This window comes from Poromitra crassiceps, assembly GCF_964638095.1.
Source record: "Poromitra crassiceps genome assembly, chromosome: 12".
Taxonomy (NCBI): Eukaryota; Metazoa; Chordata; class Actinopteri; order Beryciformes; family Melamphaidae; genus Poromitra; species Poromitra crassiceps.
This window is the reverse complement of record NC_139632.1, coordinates 14729732-14756285: the sequence shown is the minus strand read 5'-3', so window position 1 is coordinate 14756285 and position 26554 is coordinate 14729732. Positions and strand designations below refer to the sequence as shown.

At 42.4% G+C, this 26554-nt stretch overlaps 2 protein-coding genes and 1 long non-coding RNA gene across 8 annotated transcripts in view; all 3 read left to right on the top strand.

Annotated features, from left to right (window-relative positions):
- osbpl9 (oxysterol binding protein-like 9) overlaps positions 1 to 8311 on the top strand; it is a gene marked incomplete at its 5' end in the record, with an annotated part of 54337 nt that extends 46026 nt beyond the window's left edge. For all 4 annotated transcript variants that reach the window (XM_083648086.1, XM_083648083.1, XM_083648084.1 and 1 more), the window contains 11 exons: positions 110 to 228; positions 658 to 743; positions 969 to 1179; positions 1498 to 1591; positions 2060 to 2170; positions 2629 to 2692; positions 2792 to 2932; positions 3107 to 3185; positions 3421 to 3512; positions 4959 to 5094; positions 6123 to 8311. In XM_083648086.1, coding sequence (XP_083504212.1) covers positions 110 to 228; positions 658 to 743; positions 969 to 1179; positions 1498 to 1591; positions 2060 to 2170; positions 2629 to 2692; positions 2792 to 2932; positions 3107 to 3185; positions 3421 to 3512; positions 4959 to 5094; positions 6123 to 6197 — 1208 coding nt within the window. In that variant the 3' untranslated portion in view covers positions 6198 to 8311. The remainder of the gene's footprint in view (positions 1 to 109; positions 229 to 657; positions 744 to 968; positions 1180 to 1497; positions 1592 to 2059; positions 2171 to 2628; positions 2693 to 2791; positions 2933 to 3106; positions 3186 to 3420; positions 3513 to 4958; positions 5095 to 6122) is intronic.
- Positions 8312 to 10009: 1698 nt separating this feature from the next.
- Positions 10010 to 16123, top strand: LOC310786788. Of its 3 annotated transcripts, none has more exons than XR_014553235.1 (16): positions 10010 to 10054; positions 10836 to 10882; positions 11060 to 11105; positions 11572 to 11614; positions 12162 to 12210; positions 12409 to 12438; positions 12852 to 12900; positions 13092 to 13121; positions 13326 to 13367; positions 13557 to 13598; positions 13786 to 13839; positions 14027 to 14076; positions 14564 to 14614; positions 14883 to 15054; positions 15293 to 15345; positions 15697 to 16123. It is a non-coding gene; the product is annotated as an uncharacterized lncRNA (long non-coding RNA). The 3 variants fall into 3 exon arrangements; XR_014553237.1 differs by having other exon boundaries at positions 11569 to 11614; XR_014553236.1 differs by lacking the exon at positions 14564 to 14614 and having other exon boundaries at positions 11569 to 11614.
- A 1655-nt stretch (positions 16124 to 17778) lies between these two features.
- tor3a (torsin family 3, member A) lies at positions 17779 to 23550 on the top strand (the record flags this gene model as incomplete). The annotated part of the gene is made up of 6 exons (XM_083648089.1): positions 17779 to 17944; positions 18331 to 18453; positions 20486 to 20751; positions 21581 to 21756; positions 22430 to 22554; positions 23303 to 23550. The coding sequence occupies 6 exons, from the start codon at positions 17779 to 17781 to the stop codon at positions 23548 to 23550; spliced, it is 1104 nt and encodes a 367-aa protein (XP_083504215.1).
- Positions 23551 to 26554: the final 3004 nt, after the last annotated feature.

Genomic DNA, 26554 nt, shown 5'->3' with positions numbered 1-26554 from the left:
CGTATCAGAGTCAGAGGTACAGTGAAAAGTAATGTTTAACACATGGAAAGGTAGGTGTGAGCGTGTTGTTACAGTCATCATGAGATGTGCTGTCTGCTGCTGTTTTCAGACCGCTTTGATAGCCATGACGAGCGTGACGATGACGGTGAGGGGGGGTCGGTGGAGGAGCACAAGAGCGTTATCATGCATCTGCTGTCCCAGGTCCGGCTGGGCATGGACCTCACTAAGGTAAAGGCTCCTGACCAATGTACCAGCTTATACAGTACAACAGTTAGTTCCGAGCAATTTGATTGGACAAGAGAAGCATTCCATGAGTGCTGCTGATATTCAGTAGAACACAGAGAGAATATCCACACTTCAGCTGACAAATCACGCCAGACCGGTGCCTCTCAGACAGGGGGACTGAGTTAACACAAGCGAAAAAGGAGATCTGGAGCAGCACACGGTCAAAGTTAGGCAATTTAATAGGTGCAAACAAAGAAAGAGTGACGTTTCGACACAAAGGTGTCTTCTTCAGAGTCTCTGAAGAAGACACCTTTGTGAGTTCTTTTATAACTCTGTCTCTCTCGCTGTTGCTGTCCTCCCTCTTCCTAAGTGCATCTGTGTGAGCAGTCTCTGTGTGAACAACCCTCACAATCATGATGTGTCTGTCTACAGGTGGTCCTCCCTACCTTCATCCTAGAAAGGAGGTCATTGTTAGAAATGTATGCAGACTTCTTTGCACATCCCGACTTATTCGTCAGGTACTATTTAAACGACTCTCTTATTCATTGCAATGTCTCCTGATTGAATCTGAACTATATGCATGCTTAGAATGCTAAATACCCCAAAAAATAACATTAGAAATAAATACACTGTTTAAAACAAACCCCTAGAGATCATTTGCAGCTAGCATTTAACCCACGTCTATTCATATGCTAGGATACTGAAAGGTCAAAATACTGACTCATTCGTATGACTTCCACTAGCATCGCTGAGCAGCCGGAGCCACGGGAGCGCATGGTTCAGATGGTCAAGTGGTACCTGTCGGCGTTCCACGCGGGGAGGAAAGGCTCCGTGGCCAAGAAGCCCTACAACCCCATCCTGGGAGAAGTCTTCTACTGCCACTGGGACCTGCCCACCGAGGCAGAGGAGCCTTCCCCAAACACGGCCAGGCGGCAGGACGCTGTGGCTGAAACGGTCAGGACCGTTGTCGTCTTTTATTCAAGCGAACAGTTGCTAATATTAAACTGCGTGTAAACGTGTGGTTGTATCTTTGCATCCGTTAGATTGAACAAATATCTGTTTGCATTAGAAGTGGTTCCTCTTGTGTATTTTTCTAGTATTTTGCCTCTTTGGGAACCGTTGGCCCTTTCTCCACATGGCTCAAATAATATTGTATTCATCTCCATTATAATGATGGAACACATGCACATGCTGTAGTATTGCAACATGGAAACATTTAGCCCTCATCTAATCTCTTGGTGCTGCCACCTCCATCCCCCTTCCTCTCTTCAGCCCTGCCAGGAGACGGTCTCAGAAGGTCCAGTGCCATGGTCGTCACCCCACAGTGTGTGTTTTGTAGCAGAGCAGGTCTCTCACCACCCACCCAGTGAGTGCCTCACCACCTCTATGTTGTAGCAGCAGCTGGGCGGGTTAGACAGGAGTGGAGTCACTTTTGGACATGGAGAGGGCCAAGGGCATCATGGATGGAGGGGAAGCAGACACTGATTCAATAATATATATATTTTTTCTAATTCTAATAATCTATTTATGTATTTATTTATTGAATGTAACGAGTAGGAATTAATTTCTTGGGTATTTTGTCATTATCTTTGTTAATATGTCTTCAATAAGTAAGTATAGCTGACAGGAAATACGCAAGTTTCCAAATTGTTCCCTAGCAACAGAATTCCAGTGAAACCGTCTTTTCAGAAATCATTTGACTGCGTTTTTCAGATACCAGCTGATGATGTAATGCTTGAGGTTGCTTGTTTATTTGATTTTCTGGACGATCGCTGAGAAGTTGACATCTTTTTTTTTTACCAACTCATCGTCATTCCTTCTCTTCCTTCTCTAGTTTCTGCATTCTATGCAGAGTGTTTAAGTAAGCAGATCCAATTCAACGCTCACATCTGGACGAAGTCCAAGTTCCTAGGGATGTCTATAGGCGTCCACAATATTGGCCAAGGTACGCTAAAGCGCAGCCTCACAATATACAGATCCTTTCCAAAAAATTTGAATATCAAAACAAATTAGTTTTTTTCCATAATTCCTTTCAAAAAGTGAAACTTTCATAGATTCATTACACACAAAGTGAAATATTTCTAGCCTTTATTTGTTTCATTTTTCATAATTTTGGCCTATAGCTCCAGAAAACCGCCAATACAGTATTTCAAGAACTTAGAATAGTGTGAAGAAAATCAGCAGTTACTTCTCAGTTATGACTGACTTCAGCCTCAGTCCACTCCCTCTGAATCTCCGCCAAATTTTTTAATAGTCTTTGCTTGACAATCCGCTGAAGCCCACTGTTATCCATGTTATTTCCATGATATTCAATTTTTTTGGAAAGGATCTGTACATCTTTACACAGTCCATTAGTCACAACTGCATGGTTTTTCTAATAATGATCTACTGGTTGTGATCTAGGCTGCGTGTCGTGTTTGGAGCATGACGAACATTACATCCTCACCTTCCCTAACGGATATGGCAGGTATGTGTTTTTTGCATCCCCGCTTGTCTTTCATCGCTGTAGTCGTCTTATCTTGTCATCGTGAAATCCTTGAGTGAGAACCTGAGCATCTCTGTGCAGGTCCATCCTGACGGTGCCGTGGGTGGAGCTGGGCGGGGAGTGCAGCATCTCCTGCTCCAAGTCGGGCTACAGTGCCAACATCGTGTTCCACACCAAGCCGTTCTACGGAGGCAAGAAGCACAGGATCACCGCTGAGATTTTGTAAGAGGAGAAAAGGATGATTACGTACTGTACATCATTATTCAAGTTGTAGACTTTGAATGATTCAAAAGGAAACAGTCACTGCTGTGTCCGACGGAACAAAGGAGGAGCTTGGTGCTCATCCTTTGTTACTTTGCTCACCCCGATTCATTTTTTTTCTGTCTCTTTTTGCAGCCCACCTAATGAAAAGAAGTCTTTCTGCTCCATTGAAGGGGAGTGGAATGGAGTGATGTATGCCAAGTGGTCATCTGGAGTGAGTTCAGTTTTAAATTGACTAGCTGGATTTTCATTTGGTTTTGTTTTGCTTTTAGCACATATCGAAATCGAAGCATCCTCACTAAGCGCTAATTTGTAATGATTATTCACTTGGTTGAACCAGAATAAAATGTAGACATTCAATACACAGTGCATTGGCTGCTGCAGGAAAAAGTGTTTGCTAAATGTTGTGCGTAAATGCTGTTTTTTTGTTGTTGTTGTTTTACCTGCAGGAGAACACCCTGTTCATAGACACAAAGAAGATGGGCCTCATTAAGAAGAAGGTTAGGAAGCTGGAAGAGCAGCTGGAGTGGGAGTCCCGCAGGTGAGAAATAAAATCCTCTCTTGGTAACTCATACCCATAGGAGTGTGAAAGCTCACTTTATCCGGCAATACAAATATTGACCAATTGTTGACTCCACTAGAATCTCATTCATTCTACTATCCTATTCATATTTGTCTATCTGCAACTTGTGTCTCCCCTTCTGTTTAGATCAGTGGTTCTCAAAGTGGGTTCCGGGGACCCTCAGGGGGTCCCCAGCAAAAAGGGCGATAATTTATTTTCACTATAATTCCATGATAAGATAGCCTGGTAAACCAGTCAGTCACGTGAACTCGCATTTCATTTCGTTCTTCGTTCCCGTCTGGCCTTAAGGCTTCACCCAGTGTTTCGCAGTGGGTGGAGGTTGGGCGGGTGTACTTGCCTTGACAGACAACTCCTTCAGCCAAACCCAAATCCACTCGTGAGAACGGCAAAAACATATTTTCAGCCAAGAAACTCCGCGGTTGCGGGGATACTCCTGTACTTGTTTAATTTATGTTATTGAGTCTATTTAAAGGTAAAGGTAAAGTCACAACGATTGTCACACACCTGAGTGTGCGAAATTTGTTCTCCGCATTTGACCCATCCCCTGGGGGAGCAGTGAGCACCAGCAGTGCCGCGCTCGGGAATCATTTGGTGATCTAACCCCCCAATTCCAACCCTATTTCTGCAATAACTGCACTTTATGGCTGTTTAAACTCGAGACGATCAGGCAAGAAGGCCATTATTGTTTTGTTAGTGCAGTGCTAGTGGCGTTCCTGATTGGCCAACTTGCACTGTCAATCACAGGGCACTGAGCGCAGTCGCTGATTGGTTCTTCCGCTTTGCAGCTTCTGCTTAACACCCTCCCAAGGCTTGAGGCCAGACGGTCTCGAAGAACCAAATGAAATGTGAGTTCACGTGACCGGCTGGTTTACCAGACTAATCATAAGTAACACAATGACAGACTATGACTATTTTGGCCATCGGATTCATACACTTTCTGTAATCAAATCTAAAAGCAAAAAACTGGGGGACCCTGGGATAAAGGCTTATCAAATGAGGGTCCGTGGTCTAATTTGTGTCAGTTTAGGGGTCCATGATGTGAAAAAGTTTGAGAACCAATGGTTTAGATGACCAGAAGTCTTTTTATAATGTTAATACTGTGAAATTTACACTATAAGCCAATTTTGGGATTGTCAACTCTCCCCTACATTTGTGTACAAGTATTTTAAATGTGCTAACAAATTGAATGCAATAAAAAATACTAACATATCACAGAATGGTACTCTGGAGTCCCTCTGAATTTAATCTGAAGCCAAACGCCACCCCGCTGATTCTGCCACATGGTTCATTTCACAAACAATCTAGTGACTGGATTTGTGGAAGTTTTCTCTAGTGCACAGGCCCACGTTCCCCGAAAGGAATCTCTCCGTTTGTGTATCTGACTTTAAACTGATGACCCATCAGACTGTGGCGAGACGTGACGCTGAACCTGAAGCTGAAGGACATTGAGTCGGCGACAGAAGCCAAACACCGGCTGGAGGAGAAGCAGAGAGCCGAAGCCCGAGAGAGGAAAGAGAATGAGCAGCAGTGGGAGACCAGGGTGAGGCCAGAAAACAAGATACACTGCATGATGATGATAATATACAATGAGCTCCATAAGTAACAGAATCACTTTTATTGCCACAGCATGCAAGTTACATACAATGAATTTGTCGCAGGCCATGTTCAGACTAGGAGGCCAAATCTGATTTGTGAACTTTAATGACCTATTAATGGTTCTATCCAGATTGGTTTTATGAGTCTGGACACTCCAAGTTTGATTTGTGTCACTTGTCCCAAACCACATATGGAGGTAGTTTCCAATGTGCTTTCGACTGATGTGACTTCAGTGTGGACACGCTGATCACCCAAATCAGATTTGAGAGTGTGTTTTGCAGGGGACGGGGACTTGAAGAGCAGAGAGCAGACATGCAAACACTGCCAGAAACATTGTATGTTGGCTCATTGTGTCTGGACACACAGATCCGACTTGAACACTTGCCCAAATCAGATTTGTGGCAGTGCGGACACACTCCCAAATCAGATTTGGGAAACCAATCAAGATAATGATGATTAATGACTTTAGCAGCAAATCGGATTTGCCTGTAATGTGAACATGGCCTTAGTGTCTGTATGCGGCGTAGCGGTCAGGTCAATATACAGAGATAAAGAAGTAGGAAAGATAACTAAAAGACAATCATAACGTTGCAAGTGCAATCAAATCAATATATATATATACAATATGTACATGAGTGGGGGTACAAGAGCAGATATTACAAAAACGAAGAAGAAAAAATACAATCTTCACTCAATGCTCATTATCACTCTCATTTAAATTCAAAATAAAGAGTATGAAGGTAAAACGATGTGTTGATGGTCAAATACAGAAGCTGAAATCGGACAGATCCAAACCATCTATTTCAGTAGTAGGCAGAGATGGAGACTAGATATCATGTTAGCAACATTAGATGCTGCTGTAGTTTTATTGTAGGATCAGTTTGAATGCATTTGTTAACAAGTATAAGAATAATTTGATGTGGTGCTCTTGGATTGTAGGAAGTAACCGTTACTGCCTGTGTGTTTCTCCAGCTGTTCCATGAGGACGGCGAGTGCTGGGTCTACGACGAGCCTCTATTAAAGAGAATAGAATCACAGAGGCACTGAGAAGATGACACACTCTGATACACACACACACACACGCAAATAAAAAATACATGCACACACAACACAGAGTCTTCATAAGAACTCTTTTGCAAAACCACTTCTTATCCAAGCCTTGGAATGACTGACTGATGATTGAATATGTACACAGCTTTGCATTTTGACAGTAAAACAATATTGAATTGAATGAAATCAATGGAAAAAACATCTAAGATGTGAAATGAAAAATAGTAAAGCCCCCTCCCACTTATTTGGCCGGCCTCACTCCCACCGCCACCCCTCCAACCGCCTCCATGAGACTGAGCAGTGCGGAGCGGAGTCGGAGATGCGTCTCGTCTCTCCACTCAGACTTCACCGTTGCACCCTTCAGCAGCGCCGCGGGAGACCCGAGCAGCTCTCCTCTCTTGTTTCCTACAGATATGGAGGTTTTTTTGGAGGGGAGGTGATGGTGTTCAGATCAGATCTGTAGTTTTTTGGAGGGGAGGTGATGGTGTTCAGATCAAACAAAGCAGCGCTCTACATCTCAGGGAATCTGGTGACTGAGGAAAGGAAGCTGCTGTCCCCTCCAAACGTCTGGCAGCCTTACACCAGTGAAACAGAAGAGGCACAGAGGGGCAGGGGAGAAACTCGGCTTGCCTACAACTAGTTACAACTGTTTATATATAGATATATACATATGATGGATATATAGATATATATATATATTCTTTTTTATTTTCATTGCTCTTTTTTGTTTTGTTTATTTTGTTCATTCTGGCAATAGTTTAAAATATTTGAGGATATGAACTTGATGGCTTCACATCTTTAGGAATCATTCCATTTTCCCATTTGACGTTCTGTTCTTGCTTCAAGTTTTGTCTTTGCCTCTGCCACCTGTTTGATCACTCACCATCGTCTTTGTGTCCAAGCTGCTGTCCAGAGGCAAGCCCTGAATACCCCAAAGCCTCGAAACACTTTGGGAGAGTAGTGATGGATGTATTTATGCAATTTAGAGATGGTTTCACATTGTCTCTCAAAAGGATAGGATGACCAAACAGTTGGCAGAAGGCTGAAGGGGCTTTCATCTGGACAGGGTCCTTCTGGGCAAGAGGACAACAATTATAATTGTCTGGAAATGTTTCACCCGAAGGCATTTATGAACAAAATGATTGTTAACTTATTTTTGTCTTTCTGGATCATCTGATGGCTAGCACGTAAGGCTAGGAGTGTGAGTCTACAAAGTCTTCCTTTTGTCCCTTTTCGTCCGTCCTCGTCTCTCAGCTTAGGTTCACAGTAGTGCTGTAAAGGGGCGAGGAGCGAGGAGGCGACTCAGGCGAGGAGACATGGGCGTACTTTGGAGACGCAGCTGCTGTTTCGTAGAGTGCTGCTAGAGTCCAAATTATGTTTTGTCGGTCCAGTCTGCTGCCATGTTAGCCTGTGTCCTATAATGTTTTTCAATATAAGAAACACATAGAGGGTGATATTTATCCTACTGTACACCTCTGCCTGTTTAAACCATCTATTGTTCATTCTCTCGTTCACATCTACTTAGGTTAAATCTTAATGCAGAGATATTTGGAATTAGTAACCACAAGGAAATGTTGACATTTTCACCTGATGCCCAATGAATGAGATTTCACAGCACTGTGCTGAACTCACTTCAGCATCCTGTTAACTTTGACTTGTTAATTAAATAAAGATGTATTCATTGCCTCTCCTGATATTTGGACGATATAAAAATTAAGTTGCTAGATTTAAACGATTGAAAGGATTGATAAAGATGCATATTACTGGTGCTGCATGCACACCCAATGAAAACCTTTGGTGAAAATCTCAACATGCTCATTGTACTCCGCTGCAACAGTTCAATTTCATCCTCTAAAAGTAGATAACTCTTTGGGATTAAGCCAGTTGAAATTTGCAGAGGTTATAAAAATCTCAAAGCCATTTTACTTTTTTCTCCATGTTATGTCTTTGTAAATTATATTGAATTGAGGCCTTGCCATACATTTCGGTATCACTCCGTATCGCTTAATAGAGCGCAATCAAAACAAGTGTATTTTTTATTTCATTCTGATCATAACCATTGATTGTATCAGACTCTCCTGTTTATTGATGCATAATATTAAATCTCCATGAGTTTATTCCTGAGTTTTTGTGATGTCCTTTCAGAAGAAGAATCAGTCAGAGAGGCTATGTTAAAATAGTAGCCTGCTGATTTAATATGGTCCATACTGTTGACAAGTGATTAGTACTGATCTATAATTTGGTTGATCTAGGCATATCGCGCACTACGCACGCTTGGCCTCACCCGTCCTGCAGCTTGCCAAGCTGGCCCTGCAGCTCGCATTCGCGGATACTGTGTGGCTTTGCCTGCCCTATTGCGTGCACAATGTCTCCCTCTCTCTCTCTCCCTCCCTCTCCTCTCTGTGTGAGTGTGTGCGCGCACACGTGTGTTTGTGTGCGTCACTGATGATGTCACAATGCATCATCACTGAATTTATGATGTGATGTCCTTTCTGCAGAAGAATCAGTCATAGAGAGGCTACGATGTTAAAATAGTAGCCTACTGATTTAATATGGCCCATTAATATGGTCCCCTGTTGACAAGTGATTAGTACTAATCTATAATTTGGTTGAACTAGGCATCTCACATGCTACGCGTGCTCGATTCCTAGGCTTGGCCGCTGCGCGACCTCACTCGTCATGCAGCTCGCCAAGCTGGCCCTGCAGCTCGAATTTTCAGCTTGGCTGCGCGGCCTTGCCCGCAGCTCAGCTGCTGTGTGGCCTTGCCTGCCCTATTTGCGCGCCACAATGTCTCCCTTCCTCTCCCTCAGTCTCCCACTTCTCTCTCCCTCTCCCTCAGTCTCTCTCGTGAGCCTCAAGACTGATGTCATCTGTGTGTGTCTGTCTCTTGTGTGTGTGTGTGTATGTGTGCATCACTGATGATGTCACAATGCCTCCGACATCACTGATGATGTCACAATTTATGACATCATCACTGTGAGTTTATGACATCACTGATGATGTCTTCAGTGGGACAGACAGAGACACAGAGCCCCAGCTCCCATTTATATACTGATGATGATGATGATGATGATGAAGGTTTTTAGCAGAGAGAGCAATCTATGGGAGGATAGTCATCTTGTCTGTCTCATTGGAAAAAAAAACTTTACCAACAAAATGTGCGTTGCAATTCTGTTTCTAGATTCACACAACTGCCTTTGGGTTTGTGAATCAGCAACCAAAGGAGGTTTTGCATGCAACCAACAGGGGCGCTAGTTGTCCTTTTTTCCCATAAGCCTGTGCGGCATCTCCTATATAAAGAACTTCCACCCTTTCCTCACTCTCACTCTCCTCGGATTTGTGTCGCAGGTAACTACGCTGTGCTAACACCGGTTGCAAACCTTCTTGTAGGCCGGCTAGCGCTATTCAGCTGTTAACTTTGTTTTTGTCTTGAGGTTAACATGTTTACTCCGCTGTGCTTTTACTGCTGCGGCGTTTTAAATGTTTGCCTTTTCGCTTTGAAAGACTCGTTCTGTTGGTAGCAGCAGGCCTGGCCTGCCACGTGACACCGCGTGTCGCCCAGCACAGGCTGGGAGGCTAACGAATACCGTTAGCCACAAGCTAATCCAGTCATTTTCAACCACGTGTCAATTGCTTTGCAGGTTATCCCGTGCATTAATGATGAAATAAATGTTGGTAGGGACATCTGAGTTAAATTGAGGAAACGCCAACCTTTCTGACCGCATGGGAGAATAGTATCCGGTGTTAACTAAAACACTCAATTGGAAGGAAAATGATATTTAACTAGTTATATTGTTCATCTTGTTTTTAGGCCTGCTGGGATCTCCCAAAGTCAAGCTGGATTTCAACAATTGGTGAGGACACCGACTATTATTTTTTACTTCAGCTGATGATGTTTCATTATAAGAGTAGTGGACAGAAGTGATTTCTGAGACTTTTCCACTGAGGCTGCTAACAAATACGTATTGAGTAAAGCTCCACCTCCCCATTTTTGTCATGGTTTTTTTTTCTTCCATGCATGATTTCAGTAGCTGACCTCTGTGCTCTCAGTCGTAAAGACAAATAGTGCGTTCCTTTATCGCAAAATAACTGGGATGTGGAGGCTAAATGACTACATCCGTTTTGTTAGCATTCCATTTGCAGGAAACTTGAGCTGGGAAGTTCAATGTTCATTGGTCAGATCCAGTCGCTAGCCATTGTTAGCAATATCAATTGACAACATGGCATTTCGCTGCATTTTGTGCATACAAACACTGCAGCCTCATGTCCACACATGTTAGGCAGTGCTGTGTGTACAGCTGATTTAATGATACACAGACAAAACAGAACTGCTAAACAATATTACTATGATTATAACTACTGTTGTTGTGCAGCCATCTTGGATTTTTGAGGTCAGGGCTGCTGAGGCTCCTACGAGTTTGGAATGGGAAATATCAGCTCGGTGACGTCACCGTCCCAGCTCATGACCTTTGAAGTCGTAAGATTACCAGTCCCCGGTTATAAAGGTTATAAAGGAATGCACGATAAGCACATAGATGGCACATAGAGGTCACGTGGAGGCTGGGTTTACCCAGGCTATGATTTCAGTTGAGTGATGTGTAAGAGCTGCATGACTGAAGTGTTTCACCTCAACAGGTTGAACTTACTGGTGCCAAGTCTGAAGTCATCACAAATCCTGATTGGTAAGCAGCATCATTTACATATGAATCCATGTTCCATTGGACTTAAAGTCTATGATGATTCATGTATAAGAGTAGTGGACAGAAGTGATTTCTGAACAATTAAACTCTGAGGCTTCCTTGTTCCCAAATAAGCACTTTAAATAAAGTATCGCGGTACTAAATACTGTTTCTCAACAGGCATCTGAGAAGCAGAAAAACAATGGAAGACCTAAGACTGACTGAGGTAAGACAAGTCATGTCTTAGTTTTCCTTATAGGGGAATATTGCCATTTAAAGAATTTAGGTGTCATTTCTCTGTTCCAGGACAGTCTGAACTTGCACCATCTATCCTACAGATAGAAATCAGACCGGTCTCTTGAATGTGACGTCACTAGGATGTAAAATAAGGGGCTGACTTAGTGAGCCACACGATGTTAATTCTCAATGAAGCAATTTATAGCTTTACGAAAGAATGGTGCATCTTCCTACTATTGGATGAACAGTCCTGGGGCAAAGGAATAGCATTTTTTTATGGGTGACATTCCCCTTGATGCCTGTGCTGCTGATGACCCTATTTGCTACTCTTGACAAGACTGAATGACGAAACTGCAACCACCATTGCATCCATTCTGAGGCACAGATCACTTAAGAAGTCCTCAAGTTAAATGACTAGAAATGCCTTAACTAATGTATTGTTTTTTCCTTAGCAGTTGGTGATGGCTTCCTGCCAGTGCACTGCTGTCTGGTCTCCAGGTAATAAACTGCAGAATTGTGAAGACTCCTTCCTGAATGCCTGTAAGAAAGCACTACACAGGGTTCCCATGGGTCCTTGAATGTTTGTAAATTTGAAAAGTAAAAATCGAGGCATTGATTTTTGAAAATGGGACATGGATCATTGAAAGTCAATTTATGAGTTTCCTGCATAGAGAATTAAGAAGGGGCCGCCTCTGTCAAATTTCGCCCCGCATTCAACTCAACAAGTGAGAACTTTTTTCTAAGTTGCAGTCGGGATTCTGTCATTTGCAATTGCAACTAATGGCCCAATTGAGAAGTGCTCACACATTCAAGCCTCTTGTTAATTGTCTGAGCTTCTGCTAGTTTTCATTATAAAAATTCTGTTTTAATGGCAATTAACCTTAGATCAATTTCTAAAACTGTTGTGTCCTCGAATTTGAGGAATTTGGCCTTAAGTCATTGGAATGTGATGTTTGAGAAGGTGTGGGAACCCTGACTACAATAAGGGCTTTCCTTTGTTCCACAGCCTTGCTTTGGTTTCTCATGTTTTTTGTCATTTCTACAGATGCCCTGAAGTTGCTTGCATCGACCATTAACTGCAACATCCAGAACAGGTAATGGCCTGGAATTATTTGTTCAATATACACAATCACATTTACACTGTTAATGATGATCTTGTTTAAAAAACAATGGGAATCTCTCTGAAAAATAATGAAAGATGACTTTATGCTGCTGATACAGTGCAAACTACAAACTGTTTGCCAATTTACACATTGTCTGGCTTAAATTAATGCTTTGACATTAACTTACAGATTGTCTCCATGTTCTTGGATCAGTTGCAGGTGAGATGCAACTTTGTGCTAAGATGCTTTAATATATATATATATAAAAAAGCAAGCCAGATATGACTATCACATAGTTCAACCGATAATCCAGCCAGATATGACTATCACATAGTTCAACCCGATAATCCATGACTGGGAGGCCAACGAATAGTTAGCCACAAGCTAATCCAGTCATTTTCAACCACATGTGTCAATTGCTTTGCAGGTTATCCCATGCATTAATGATGAAATAAATGTTGGTAGGGACATCTGAGTTAAATTGAGGAAACGCCAACCTTTCTGACTGCATGGGAGAATAGTATCCGGTGTTAACTAAAATTCGAAGGTGTGGGAACCCTGTCTACAATAAGGGCTTTCTTTTGTTCCACAGCCTTGCTTTGGTTTCTCATGTTTTTTTGTCATTTCTACAGATGCCCTGAAATTGCTTGCATCGACCATTAACTGCAACATCCAGAACAGGTAATGGCCTGGAATTATTTGTTCAATATTCACATTCACACTGTTAATGATGATCTTGTTTAAAAAAAACAATGGGAATCTCTCTGAAAAATAATGAAAGATAACTTTATGCTGATACAGTGCAAACTACAAAATGTTTGCCAATTTACACATTGTCTGGCTTAAATTAATGCTTTGACATTAATTTACAGATTGTCTCCATGTTCTTGGATCAGTTGCAGGTGAGATGCAACTTTGTGCTAAGATGCTTTAACCTATAAAAAAGCCCGATATTATGATGATCCCATAGTTCAACAGATAACCCATGACGAATATTGAGATTTTGTCTTTCGCTCCTAGCTGATGTGTCGGCTTCAACAGCTTGTCAGGCCACTTGTATTTATTTATTTTTGTTAAAATTTTTATTTTCTTCATCCCAATTTCAGAAACGCAGATGGCTGACTAGGACAAAAGAACGCAAAGTGAAGGTGAGTGAAGATGTTGAGTGCCAGGTTTTCATGACACTTGATACAATGATGATCGCATAGTTCAGCAGATAATCCATGAAGAAGAAGAAGAATTTGTCTTTCGCTCCTAGCTGATGTATCGACCTAAAGTGCCCTTTGGCCCTTCAGTATTTAAAACATGGAAACTGAATACATTTTTTCTCCTCTCAGATGTGTACAACTTCCTGGTGGAGAATCACACAATCCTTACCGGTGAGATTTTTGCACCGTAAGGTTTTTTATTAAATACTTGATACAATGATGAGTGCATAGTTCAACAGATAAACCATGAAGAATATCGAGATTTTGTCTTTCGCTCCTAGCTGATGTATCAACTTGAATGCTACAGTTGGTTCATGATTAATTTCTCCATCCTGACATCTACTTCCCCCCCATACAGGATTCCAATGTGTTCAAAGCATGGACTGAATAGATCACAATACAGTTGATATGGGTAGGTATCCATGTCCCTGATAATGCCATTATGCATCAATGACAATCAGATGTGATGAGTTTGAATCAGGTCGCTGATCCAGTTGAGGAAATAAGTCATTTATTCTGATCTGAACAGTCTAGCTGGTGTAAACTGTAAATTCTTGGGGACATAAGGTCAAACTGAAGTTTAGGTTTGTTTTTTTCAGGAGTGGACTTCCATGATGAGTCGCATGCACAAGATGCCTCCAGAAACGTGGTGTGTATAAACATGGCCAACTCCCATGAGCACCTCAGATCCAGATGTCTTGGTGGGGCTGAAGATCAGATTTTTAAATAGTTTCCAAAGCGAAGAACAATGAAACTCGGTTTCATCATCAAGCTCTCAAATATTCTGCAACACGTTTCTATGCTATCCTATTTGTTTTCTCAAATATATATCTTTACCATAAGAATTTAATGCTAAAGCTTGTCAATGCCAAACATTCTTTCCCTGATACTAGCACTACAAATATCCCTCCATCACAGCCACATCTGGGTCTGAAGAGCAGCTCATGTACAGTAGTAGGGATCTCAGTTGGTGTTGTACGCCTTCTAGATCTCTGTAGTCTGGCCTGTGTGATGATGATGAGTAAAGACTGACAAGTAAACCATGGAGTCTATTAGCTCTAACTGAGCTGGTCAGTACTCTACTCATCTTGATGCGCTCTGTGCATCAGTGTTCTCATATCCGTCTGTCTCTTCAGGTGTGACAACTTGGTTTGGAAGTCATGGACTGAAAGATGGGATTGTCTAAAGTGAGACTGCATGACTAATACCACATACATGGCATGAATGGGTTCAATGATGTTTTCCAAATGTCTGACCTGAATATCAATGTGGACATAATCTTATACTGAGCAACCTAGTAAAACCTCATCTCATTCTGACCATTAAACATCTCATTCTGACCAGTTTGGAAGTAGTGCTAATTTACTTTTGTCTTAGCAGAGATGGATGGGGATGATGAGGAGTTTGAGATCTGTGCCAGTTTGGAAGTAGTGCTAATTTACTTTCTCTTAGCAGAGATGGATGGGGATGAGGAGGAGTTTGAGATCTGTGCCAGCGGACAGGACAGGAGGAAAATGACGTGGAGGCCCTGCTTGGGCATTGAGTGTCCAAACGGGTTGAAATGAGTAACGAGTTGACAGTCTTGTCTATCGGGCTAGTTGACAGCTGGAGGTGAAGCATAATCTTGGTAAGCATGTCCTCAACTTGAGATGAAGCTAGTCCACAAACTTGCCCTAATGGGCTTCTGGACTTTGCTGCCTTTTTTAAATCGACCTGTGATGAAAAGATTCTGCCAAATGATTACTCTGATTATACCCATACCGTTCCATTTTGTCTGAGGTTGTATGACTAATGCAACTTTTTTTTATATATATATATATATATAAATGATTCCCTAAAGTAGTTTTTCCTCTTTCCTCCAAAAGCTGCCTGTACTTTGATGAGGACACGGTGCACTGATGAGACCTGCTTATCCTAAGTGAGTATTGTTTGGTTTGAAAACATGTTTTGCAGTTTTTGAAACAACCTGTGAAGAAATGATTCTGCCAAATGAGATCTCTTGATTATACTCCTTACCGTTCCATTAATCTGAGGTTGTGTAGATCAGGGGTCTCTGAACAAGCCCCCCCCCCCAGCAGTCCTTCAAGGGTGTTGTGTGCAAGGCCTATGAAGCGTTTGACTTTCCCCATGTATGGCTGAGACATCTCAGAAGGACAAATCCCTTTATCAAATGTATCTGCAGAACTAATCTATTGGCCCTTGAAATAAAGTTGAACCAGTGGATTAAGTAATGCAGTGTTGTGAGTTGTTCTTTCACTTTCTCTCAAAGATCCTGTCCTTTTTTGGATGGCGGCCTGGAAGCTGTGGCGGGGATATCTGGACTGAAGAACTGTTTGAAATGCAACTTGACCCTTTTTCATCCGGTCTGGCAACACGGCTACATGAGAGGAAAAAAATGGAAGAAATCAGATTTCCTGCTGACAGGCGGGTCAAGAGTGGACTGCACCTGCAGAAACATGACTCGGCAGCCCCTCGAGAACTTTGTATTTCAGCAGCACTTTTCAAGTTCCAAGTTTTTTTGTTTTTGTTCCCCTCCCCGTAAAATCAATGACACAGTCAAGGTGTGCTGCTGCAGCTACCTGTACACCATGGCCAGGTCATCCATCTCATCTGGCTGTGAAGGAGCTGAAGTGGGACCTTCACTAAAAATGGGCAAACTGAAAAAGTAACTTGCAATATTGTGCCAATAAAAATACTGAAGCTGATTCTTGTGGTGTACATCATTTAAAGTTGCTTCTTTAAAGTGAACTTGTTGACAATTGGGTTGGTCTTGACAATAGACCCTTTTCACGGGTGCCATTTTGTGTCAAAGGCAGGATAAACAGGTGCAAGCAAAACACTAATTAAGGTTTCCAACTTCCAATCATGGAAGATGGAAACCCTCACTTGCACCTGTGTTTATCCTGCCTTTACGACACAAAATGGCCACCGTGAGAAGGGTCCATCGCTGTCCGTTCTCAAGAGCTATAGACCAAATCACCGTGACGTCACCATGTAAACAAATTTACTTCCGGGTACCACTTGGGAAAGGCGGCAGGTTTAAATGTGCGTGTTGTCATATAAATGCTGTCAAACCCTCTCGTTGTTTTCGGCCGACTACTTTCAATTTAAATGGTTAAACGGTTGGTAAACATGCTTGTCCGACGTATCTAGCCTTTCTTCTGTGTTTGTTTTATGTAGTGTTAGCTAGCTAATAAAGTTTGTTTGTCTGTCAAACTCGCTGTTTTTTTACGTTAGAGTAACCTCGCGTCACCAGGCTCTTCTCGGCGAGAAAGAGCCTGGTACAGACAGAGCTACTGACGCCAGGTCAATTTAATTTAGCTTCAAGTCTACTCTAGTCTGGTCCAACAGGTAAATTAGCTAGTCTGGTCTCCACTAACGTTAGTGAAAGTGTTGTTATGAATGATATTAAACAACAACACAACACGGACGAACCATTTTTGTCTTCTTTGTCTGTTTTTGTCTTCAACATGTCAGTTTGTGCCGTCCACCGCCATTATAATGTGTGGACCTCAGGGGTACCCGGAAGTAAATTTAAACATCCCGCTGATTTGGTCTATTCAGTTGGTTCATGAAATCGCTGGGCTGCGTGACCTCCAGTGTTGCTCCTGGCCAATCCCGGCGCCACAGGGCGTGGTTATTGCTTATCCTATGTGGGGTTAGAAATCACGCGTCTATTGGGTTGGTCCTAAGTAGCTTGCATAGTGCTTTGTAATGTTAGTGTTTTGCTTGGTAAACTGCAATTTTTAAGAAAATTCAACACATGCTTGCCCTCTAGTAACAATATTGCTGTAGTAAATGTAGACCAGGTGGAAGAAATAACCACAGTAGATTGTGTAGTGAGTGTATGCTACCAATTCATAGTATTCCCATGAATCAAAATCATTTTCCTACCAATATGGAGCTACAATACACACAGCTCATTGGCTGGTTGTGTCACTTGATTGTAATCACCTAATTGATTACAATCACCTATTTTCTTACCAAGATGGTCATGTGGTGATGTAACCGAATACTATCAATAAAATATAGATTTTTTTTTTTTTGGTAGGCTACTGTTGAGCATAAGCGCTTGATTAAACTTGTCTAGATCCTAACCCGCCATGCTCTGCCTCTGATTGGCTGTCATGGTTCTGGGCTGTTCGGCACAAGGGGGCGTTCTCAGGCCAACATGGTGGCAGTGCTGTTGGCAAATAAGGCTCGTCCTATTATACTCTTTGTTCCTAGTGACCAGCCCAGGGAGGGAGGGATAGCAATGCAATGATAGCAACAGCCAGCCAGGTTTTAAATGGGCAGACGGCACACGGTGTTCAGTCATTCATCTGACGGGTTCAAACTAGCTACTTCACCGATGTTTCTCTTCTCGTTTGCGCCTCTACTTTGGGCTTTGTCCGCCGAGGCTGACTTCTTCCAGTTCGACAGCATTTCAAACGCGTCCTCGTATTATTTTAATTATATTTATTGTAATATATGGGAGGGGGAGTGTCAGCCAAACCAGGATGATGCTACCCAGCAAGGTAAGAGATTATTCTGAACGGAATTAATTGGCTATAGCTATCCCCTTTCAGGGGATGTATTAATTAGCTAGGTTAACAATCCGTGCGAAATACATCGTTACGTTAGCTAACAGCTTAGATCCACATTGGATGAGTTGTCCGACTGATTTAATGCATGTACGTACATAAAATAAAATCGTAATAACGTTATCGTTACAATACTGGGACGCAAATAACTATCAATCTATTCTATCAATCTATTTTTAATCCATCAATCGCAAGAATTAGTCTGTTATTCACATTGTTGTGCTGTGCTTGTTAATCATAACCATTTGTTTTCACTTGATTGCTCATAGCCGACTATATAAAACTGACTTGTGCATGAAATGTCTTGTTTATGTGAGCAGTTCCGACCAGGGACGTTTTGGCAGGTTTTCCCCAGGACTACATCAGTGTGCTGCACCAGTGGTACTGTAGCCTGGGCCAGTGCTGTGAGTCTGGAGACTGCAGAATAACTAACAACATCACAGGTATCTTTTAGTGGTGCTTTATTGCCCCAGTCCATGTGTGATTGATTAGTCTGTGAGGCAGTAAATACTCGAAATAACTGTAAATCATAACCACTTTATTCTTTAACTCAGGACTTTGGCAAGGTGGCAGTGGTGCAAAGACAGCCAACTAACAAACACTTCACATGATATAGGAGCAACAGGACACAGTGCAAGGGGACTTGTAACAGATGTATGCATGGTCCAAAATTAACTGAATAAAAATAAAATAAATTATTACCATTGTTTATTTTGGCTGGTGGGTGAAGCAAATCTACCAGCCACTTGCATATTTTACCAGCAGCTGCTGGTGACTGGTGCAAATTTTGGACCCTGGATCTGTCATTCTAAATATTTGCAAAAAGGGATCCTATCGGTGCATTCATGCCACGTTGCACACATTAAGTTGCAGCCATAGGTTAGAGTCCATCTGTGCAATAGGTTGTATAGGGTGAGAGTGATATTTCGGTTTGCCCATCTTTGATATTGGCCTTTAGTAAATATCAGAAGTCTGCCAGTCATGTGGTATAGTGCCAATATGATCGAGGTTAATCCTGTCTGCAACTACATAAAGGCATCATGTAAAACTCACAATGAAATTATATTCTCTTTGATCATTTTATTTATTTTAATTGTTCAATACATTGTTTTGAATGTATTTAGCCTACCATGTAAAAGCCTAATGTATTCCAGACTTTCCCCTAGTGTTGAATAGGTGGCGTGTTTTAGTGTAGCTCTTAACACACTGAAGTAGAGAGGTGCTCATTGGAAGTTGGGGTGTTAAGAATTGAAGGTTAATGAAGACAACCAAATCCAAGGCACACTTGTAGAAAAAGGTTTTAAAAGGTTCTTTGCTTGGCATAACAGATTATCTTGCACTGACACCCTGAGGAATGCATGTGCAATGCAATGCAATGCATCAGCAACTCAAATTAAGGCTTTTTTTCATTAGAGAAGAGTGTCTTGGATTTGTCTTACATTGCTCTTAAAGATATTGAATATTTGACCAAAATATCGTCTATTAGTGACTTAAGTCTAAAAACACTGGTTTTGGCTTCAGCCTTCAAAAACCATGGTAACTTTTTTCTTTCAAATTTTAACAATATACAGTATATGAACAAAGCTCAGACACAGCAAAGGAAAAACAAACGTAAAAACATACATATATCAACAGCTATTATAATGTGGTGCTACCATCCATATAGGGTGCCTTTATACTTGTAAGAGAGCATGGGGTCCCACGCAAGGCGTCCAACAGAAACCAGCTGGGCAAGTCACCCACCGCCCCTAACCTCGTCGAGGTAGGCTAGAAACAGGTCCCAAATAGCCTCTCCATCCTTATAACAGAGATCATGTCCGTCAACCACAGTTGGAAAGAAGGTGAAGAGGGGGACTTCCATTCTTTCAGAATGAGTTTTTTTGCAACAGTTGTCCCCAGTGTCAGAGACTGTTGCATAGCTGTGGGGAAGCCCAGAGAGGTCTCCTAGCAGCCGAAGATGGCGAGTTCTGCCTCCGGCTGAAGGGTTATTTTGTAGGCCTTAGAGTACCAGTCAAATATTTTGGCCCAGAATCCTGTCAGTGACGGACAGAACCAGAAGGCATGAGACAGAGTGCCCTCTGACACCTGACAACCCTAGTAACATAATAAGAGACAGTTATACTGAATAGGATGGGAATGTGTTGTGGAGCTTGGATATAGTGACATAAAGTATAACAACTGCTGCAGACACTTATATAAGCCCTAAAGATTGTGCAAATGACACAAAAATAGGATATTAGACTAGACAGTCAGTAGTACAGTCTGTTCCATAGGCAAAGCTCTGTGAAATTCCATACAGGGTACAATTGTCCAAATTGATCCATAAAAGGTCCATGCATGCTTTGACTATCTTTCACATATTCCAATATTGTGAAAAATATGTTGGCAGGGCATGATGACAAATTATTGCAGGGATTATAATATCCATTATCAATTTGAAGTGTCAAGTGTGATGACTGTCATATGTCTGCCCAGGGTTGTCCCGGGACCTCCAGATGAAGCTCCACGGGCAGCACCTGGTCCAGTCGGTGGTTCTGAAGGCCATCCAGGGTTTCATCAACAACCCAGAGTCCAACAAGCCTCTGACCCTCTCCTTCCATGGCTGGTCCGGCACAGGCAAGAACTTTGTGGCCCGGATCGTGGCTGATAACTTGTACCGGGACGGGGTGAAAAGCGAGTGTGTCCGTCTGTTCATCGCCCCTTTCCACTTCCCGCATGCCAGACTGGTGGACACGTACAAGGTAAGCCGGCCCTCTTGGCACGGAGTTGGCCTGTCCATGCCTGGAGCATGCAGCTGTTGCTTAATCAGATACAGCCAGAGCTGCGTTGTCATAGTATTTTGCAATTACACACGTGACAGATTTAGTCTTAGCTGGAATAGTGATTCAAATCAAACATTTATCCTACGAGTGAGTAGTAGTACTGGTATATTTGCTGGTGGAAAAATAAAGAAAATAATTGCATGCTTTCTGGAACCAGGCACTTGTCCAACCAGGTGACAGGTACCAGCGTGGTCCTCTCAAACAGATTTTTACACAATCACTGCATTGGATTTCAAAATGATATTGACACAATATTATTACACACACTGATCCAACAGGACATAGTAGATAGGAGGACTTTTCAAACAGATAAGGTCAGAATCTGCAAATGTGGACTCAAGAATTACATTTGGCAGTCTCTCATGTCAGTCCCCGAGATTAGATTGGATGAAACTTTAATGATCCCTAAGGGGAAATTGGGTCATTGCAGCAGCAGAGAGTAGACTAAGAATAGAACAAAGAAAATGTGTTGAAGATCATTCAGGAAATAGGTAAAGATACATAGTCTAAAAAGTCGTGTTAAAATTGAACTGTTCAAGATTCAAGATTCAAGTTTATTATTTGTCCCAGAAGGGCAATTTGTGTGCAAGCAGATATAAAAAACATAGCGAATACATGTAAAACAAAACATGGACAAGTGAAACAACATGGAGCATGTTGTTTCACTTGTGTTGTCTTGAGATTGAGATATTTGAAGATGTTAGTGATGTTCACTGTGGCGCTGCGGTCTTCCCCTCTCTCTGTGCAGGGCCAGCTCAGAGAGGCGATCCGGGACATGGTGCTGCGCTGCTCTCAGACTTTGTTCATCTTCGACGAGGCTGAGAAGCTCCACCCAGGCCTCATCGATGCCATCAAGCCCTACATGGATCACTATGACAACGTAGACGGGGTCAGCTACCGCAGAGCCATCTTTCTCTTCCTCAGGTGAGACCAAACTCCAGGCACATACCGACTGTTAAATCCAATGTACACCGGATGCGGTGCGGATCCGGTAAAACTGCTGTTACAGACTCTCGCCCATGTTAATAAATGGGGAATACATGCGGTACAGAAAAAATACACACCTGTTCTATTTTGATCGGATCCCGCATGCAGATTACATGGGTGTGGCTCTGTTCAGGCAGCTGCACGGAGCCGTAATGCAGCCGGTGGACATAGAGCATCAGACCTGGCTCAAAACTCAAATAAATTCACACATACTTTATTTGCAATCAGGCACTTCAAACCAGTAACCAAAGACCACTGGCCCAGATATTTTGGCAGTTCATCTGTAATGACAGATGTTTCTTCCTCTGTCTGCATTATCACCCTATATGGATTTTTCATGTTCTCAATTACTCATGTCTAGTTTTGCACTGTGGAATGATGTACTGAGTCATATATAGAAACACATTTATTGCCTTGAACACTAAGTGAGAGTAATATGATAGAGGTCAGATCATTTATCCAAGGGTCATTTATATTTACGACTGATACATAACATATACACACCATTTGAACTGACAAACCATCTCACAAACACAGCCAAGAAATCAACAAATGGCAGAGACTTTCCATCGCTCAGTGTCTTTTGCCATGCTTGCTATGCTCTCTGCAGTAATATAGGTGGAGCGACAATCAACGATGTAGCGCTGGACTTTTGGCACTCTGGTCAGAACCGTGAGGATATCGGCATGGAGGATCTAGAGCATCGGCTACGAGCTGAAGCCATGGAGTCTCAAGGTGTGCGGCAGTCATATTTGTTTGGATATGCAGTACATATGAATGGATTCTCAATTGTGTTGTTGCTATACAAATGAGTTGCCTCTGATTTGATGTATGCACACCAGACCCGATTCTACCTGTGGATGTCAAAATCCACAGGGAATCTAAAGAGCCTTTAGGGTTGCAATATAATATAAAGGGTTGCAATATAATAAAAAAATGACGCTTTGGTCATTTTTAATTATTTGCTTTAGGAGGTGAAGGATCACATTTTTTCTCATTATCAGACCCAAACATTACATTTCCCTTCTGACCATGTAAATAATTCATCACTTTATATAATAATAACAGCTAGTCTCAACGCTAGACCCACGAGAGTTCTTACGCTGATCCACTTCGTTACTGCATGCTGTCTGGGTCCTGGAAACTTCTAGCTCCAAACTTCTTTCGGAATCCTGGCCAGTGATTGGTTCCCCCGAAATCCTGGGGGCACCAATCAGTAATGACTTTAGCGATCACTCAACCTGACTCTGTTGACTTTTGAAAATTAACCACTCTCTCATTGGTGCTACAACCATTAAATTTTGACCATTAGGAGTGTTTTTTTAATCTCAGCTGCACATATTGATAAAATACTCTTTCTACAGATTGATAAAATACTTTATAAATGTGTGTATTTATCACTGCTTCAATGTCACTATACAAAAAAAAATGAATGGGGCTTGAGAGATTCTTATCTTTTTCCCTGCGTGACTTTCTTTCCCAGGTGGTTTTGCTCAGAGTGAACTGATGTCCGGCCACCTGATCGACTTCTTTGTGCCCTTCCTGCCGCTGGAGTATCGCCATGTTAAGCTCTGTGCGGGCGACGCCTACGCAGCCCGAGGCCTGGAGCCGGACGAGGCCACGCTGGATGAGGTGGCCAAGGCAATGCTATACGTCCCCAAAGAGGAGAGACTGTTCTCGGCCCAGGGCTGCAAGTCTATACCCCAGAGAATCAACTTCTTTCTCCCCTAGAGACGAGACGCAGATCGAGATAGACCTGGAGGAGAGGAGTGAGATCGCTTCACCAGTCCATCTGCATACGAGCCACAGCAGAGACGTCTTCTCCCCAAGCCCTCGTCCCCCGTCCCCCAAGATACATCCCGTGCCTGCCCAGGTCCCTCGGAGAAGACCGGACAGCAGGGCAGCTCCGGTACTACAGGGAGCAGCAGCGCGTCACACCCTGCACACATGAATACCGTTGCTGGGGAACACGTATTTACGCAGGCTGGTCATCACGTGCAGCGCGGCTGCTCGTCCGTCCCCACCTGTCCGGTTTGAACCTACACACTGCCAAGGCAGAGAGCTGAAGGAGATGGCATTAGTGGTTTTTGTGCGTTTTGACTCACAGAGGGCCAGTTGATATTGCCATTTTCGTCATGTCATGCTGTATTTGTCTTTTCACCTCACTCAAAGTCTTGAGTTGCACTGTTTTGAAATGTAGATCAGGTCAATGATGTTTCAGTATTTGCATGTCAGAATTTGTGCTTAGTTTGCATCAATAATGTATTTCCTTTATTGTCATATTTGAACACATTGCTGTGCCATATTATTGTATTGTTACCTTACTGTACATCGTGGACATTTTGGGCTCAGGTAGTTTATGTGGAGTGTAAATGCAGACTACGTACCTGGCGTGGTACGTACAGGGACTGTCTGTGATGCAGTTGTAACAATTTAAACTGTTGGTGCAAACAGTTGCGAGAGAAGAATTTGAACGAAATGTTGTAAGTAATGAATTCATTTGAAAGCTAGCTGTTTTGTGTAATTTTGTTTGATAAGAGTGCTTTAATTTCTTTTAGGCAGAGAATTCCATGGCGTCGTATGAACTCCATAAATAAAAAATTAACACCATCATCCTTTCCTTAGTATAGCATCTGTGCAAATAGTTTTTTTTTCTGAGTATGTTTTGACTCATACTCTCACACACAGGTCTGTGTTGGCCTGCATCACTGGTTCTGCTCTCAGATAGTCACAGAACATGGTTGGAAAGAAGTCTCATTACAGTCGTGATTCTATTTTAAGAAAATAAACTTGCCCTGTGAAATTCATTACTCCATGCAATTTTCAGTGGATTAATTTGTAAGAAAAACGTGTATGAGTTCCAAATTATTTGTTCATTATTTTGCCAATCCATTATTTATTTATTCGTTTTGTTCGATAAAGCAGTCATATTTCGAGGATGGCATGAAAGTAATGCAAAAATACCTCCCTAGCTGTTTTCCTCTGCCTGAAAACTGGCTCTACACAGCATTGCAAACTCCCTCAACACACTTGTGGGCGCAAAAAGACCTATGAAAAAGACAAAACTTCCACTGAGCTTTGCAGGATCAGCCGAAAGTTAATGGAAATTTATTAACACTTTAGTCAAGTGCCTTTACTACCAGTTGTTGCAAATCATTTGCAATTGATAAGCATGCCTATAATCCTTATTATTTACTGGAGTAAAGCACTTGTACAGTATTATTTTTGCATATCATTGCTAGTTGGAAATTGTTAGTCTGTATAATGGACCGTACACTGCTACACTGTGGCTAAAAGTGGAATTACAAGATAATATAATGGTTTAATAATAAAATTGTTCTGTTATTCTCATTGTTTATTTTCTTATTTTCAGAAACCACACCCCCCACTCCTTACAGCCATTAAATAAAGACCAGTTGGAAATCAATTTTCTTCTCATGTATTTTAATGGATACACCACAGCGACTACAACTGATTTAACCACACAAACACAATATTTAACCTACACAGTTAGCTGAATTGATGTTGCAATATTAAAATTGGCTAAGTGGGTGGCGGTGTGTGTCATGATTGTGATGTCACTTGAGCAATTGTGATGTCATCAGTGGGAGAAAGAAGAAAAAAAACACGATTTCAGACGGCAGCCCGTCTTTATTGTCACACGAACACACTACAACACATGCATGCGGCCACTACACACACTCATGCTGACGGTGGCCGGTGAAATATGTCCTCTGCATTTGACCCATCCAGGCTTGTCCTTTCCTCCGGGGGGCAGGCCAGGAGCAGTGGTCGCTTTTTCTTTCCAGCGCCCGGGGACCTTCATTGGACCATCATTGGACCAACTTCAGATGTTGTCGTCACTGGTCGGATGACGATCTTCTGCATGTTTTTAGTGGGGGGTTATGTACGGAGGAACCCCCTGGGGGGTACGGGGAGAACATGCAAACTCCACACAGAAAGGCCCTTTCGACGAGATAGCCCACCTGGGCAGTAGGCACTGAAGATATGGGGGGGTCACAACTCCAGCGCCCACAGCGTCCCAGGTGAGAATCAAACCCAGGACCTTCGAGCTGTGAGAGCGACAGCGCTACCGACTGCGCCACCGTACCCCATACCCACAACATGCATAGTCACACCCCACCAAGCTACTAAGAATGAACTGACAAAATTAGGTTGTAAATACACTTCTCAGATGGCTTATGGTGCAGATGTACAGTTAGGGTTTTGGGGAGGGAGATGTTTTCTTTTGATCGCTTGAATACACACCAAGTGTTAGTGGGGCTTTTGTTGCTGGGCTCGCTGTTGGTCCATTCACTCCTTAGTGTGTTTGCTCCACTATTGCTATCAATCCACATTCTGTCAGTTTCCATCGGCATCAGTGAACATACTGCTCCTCTCCATCAAAACATGTTGCTCCCAACCCCCTCCCTCTTTTATTGGACAATGGCAGCTTTGATGTCATCACTTCAGCCAGGCACCACATTCCTCCTCCTCCTCCTCTAACCGTTTCAATGAGGAAGTAAATAACAGTTCAACATCTACGATAACAGAGAACATGCAAGCTAACAAAAATAGGATTTGGCACTGAGTGAGTGCATAAGAGTGTCTTATCACAGTATCAAAATCAAATGTTGTGTTTATAGACTAACTTTGTCACGGTCAGTGTTACAGCAGGAGGAATCCGCCCTGATGACTAATACTGACTGTGCCTTTCATTTTCACTGTCAAACTG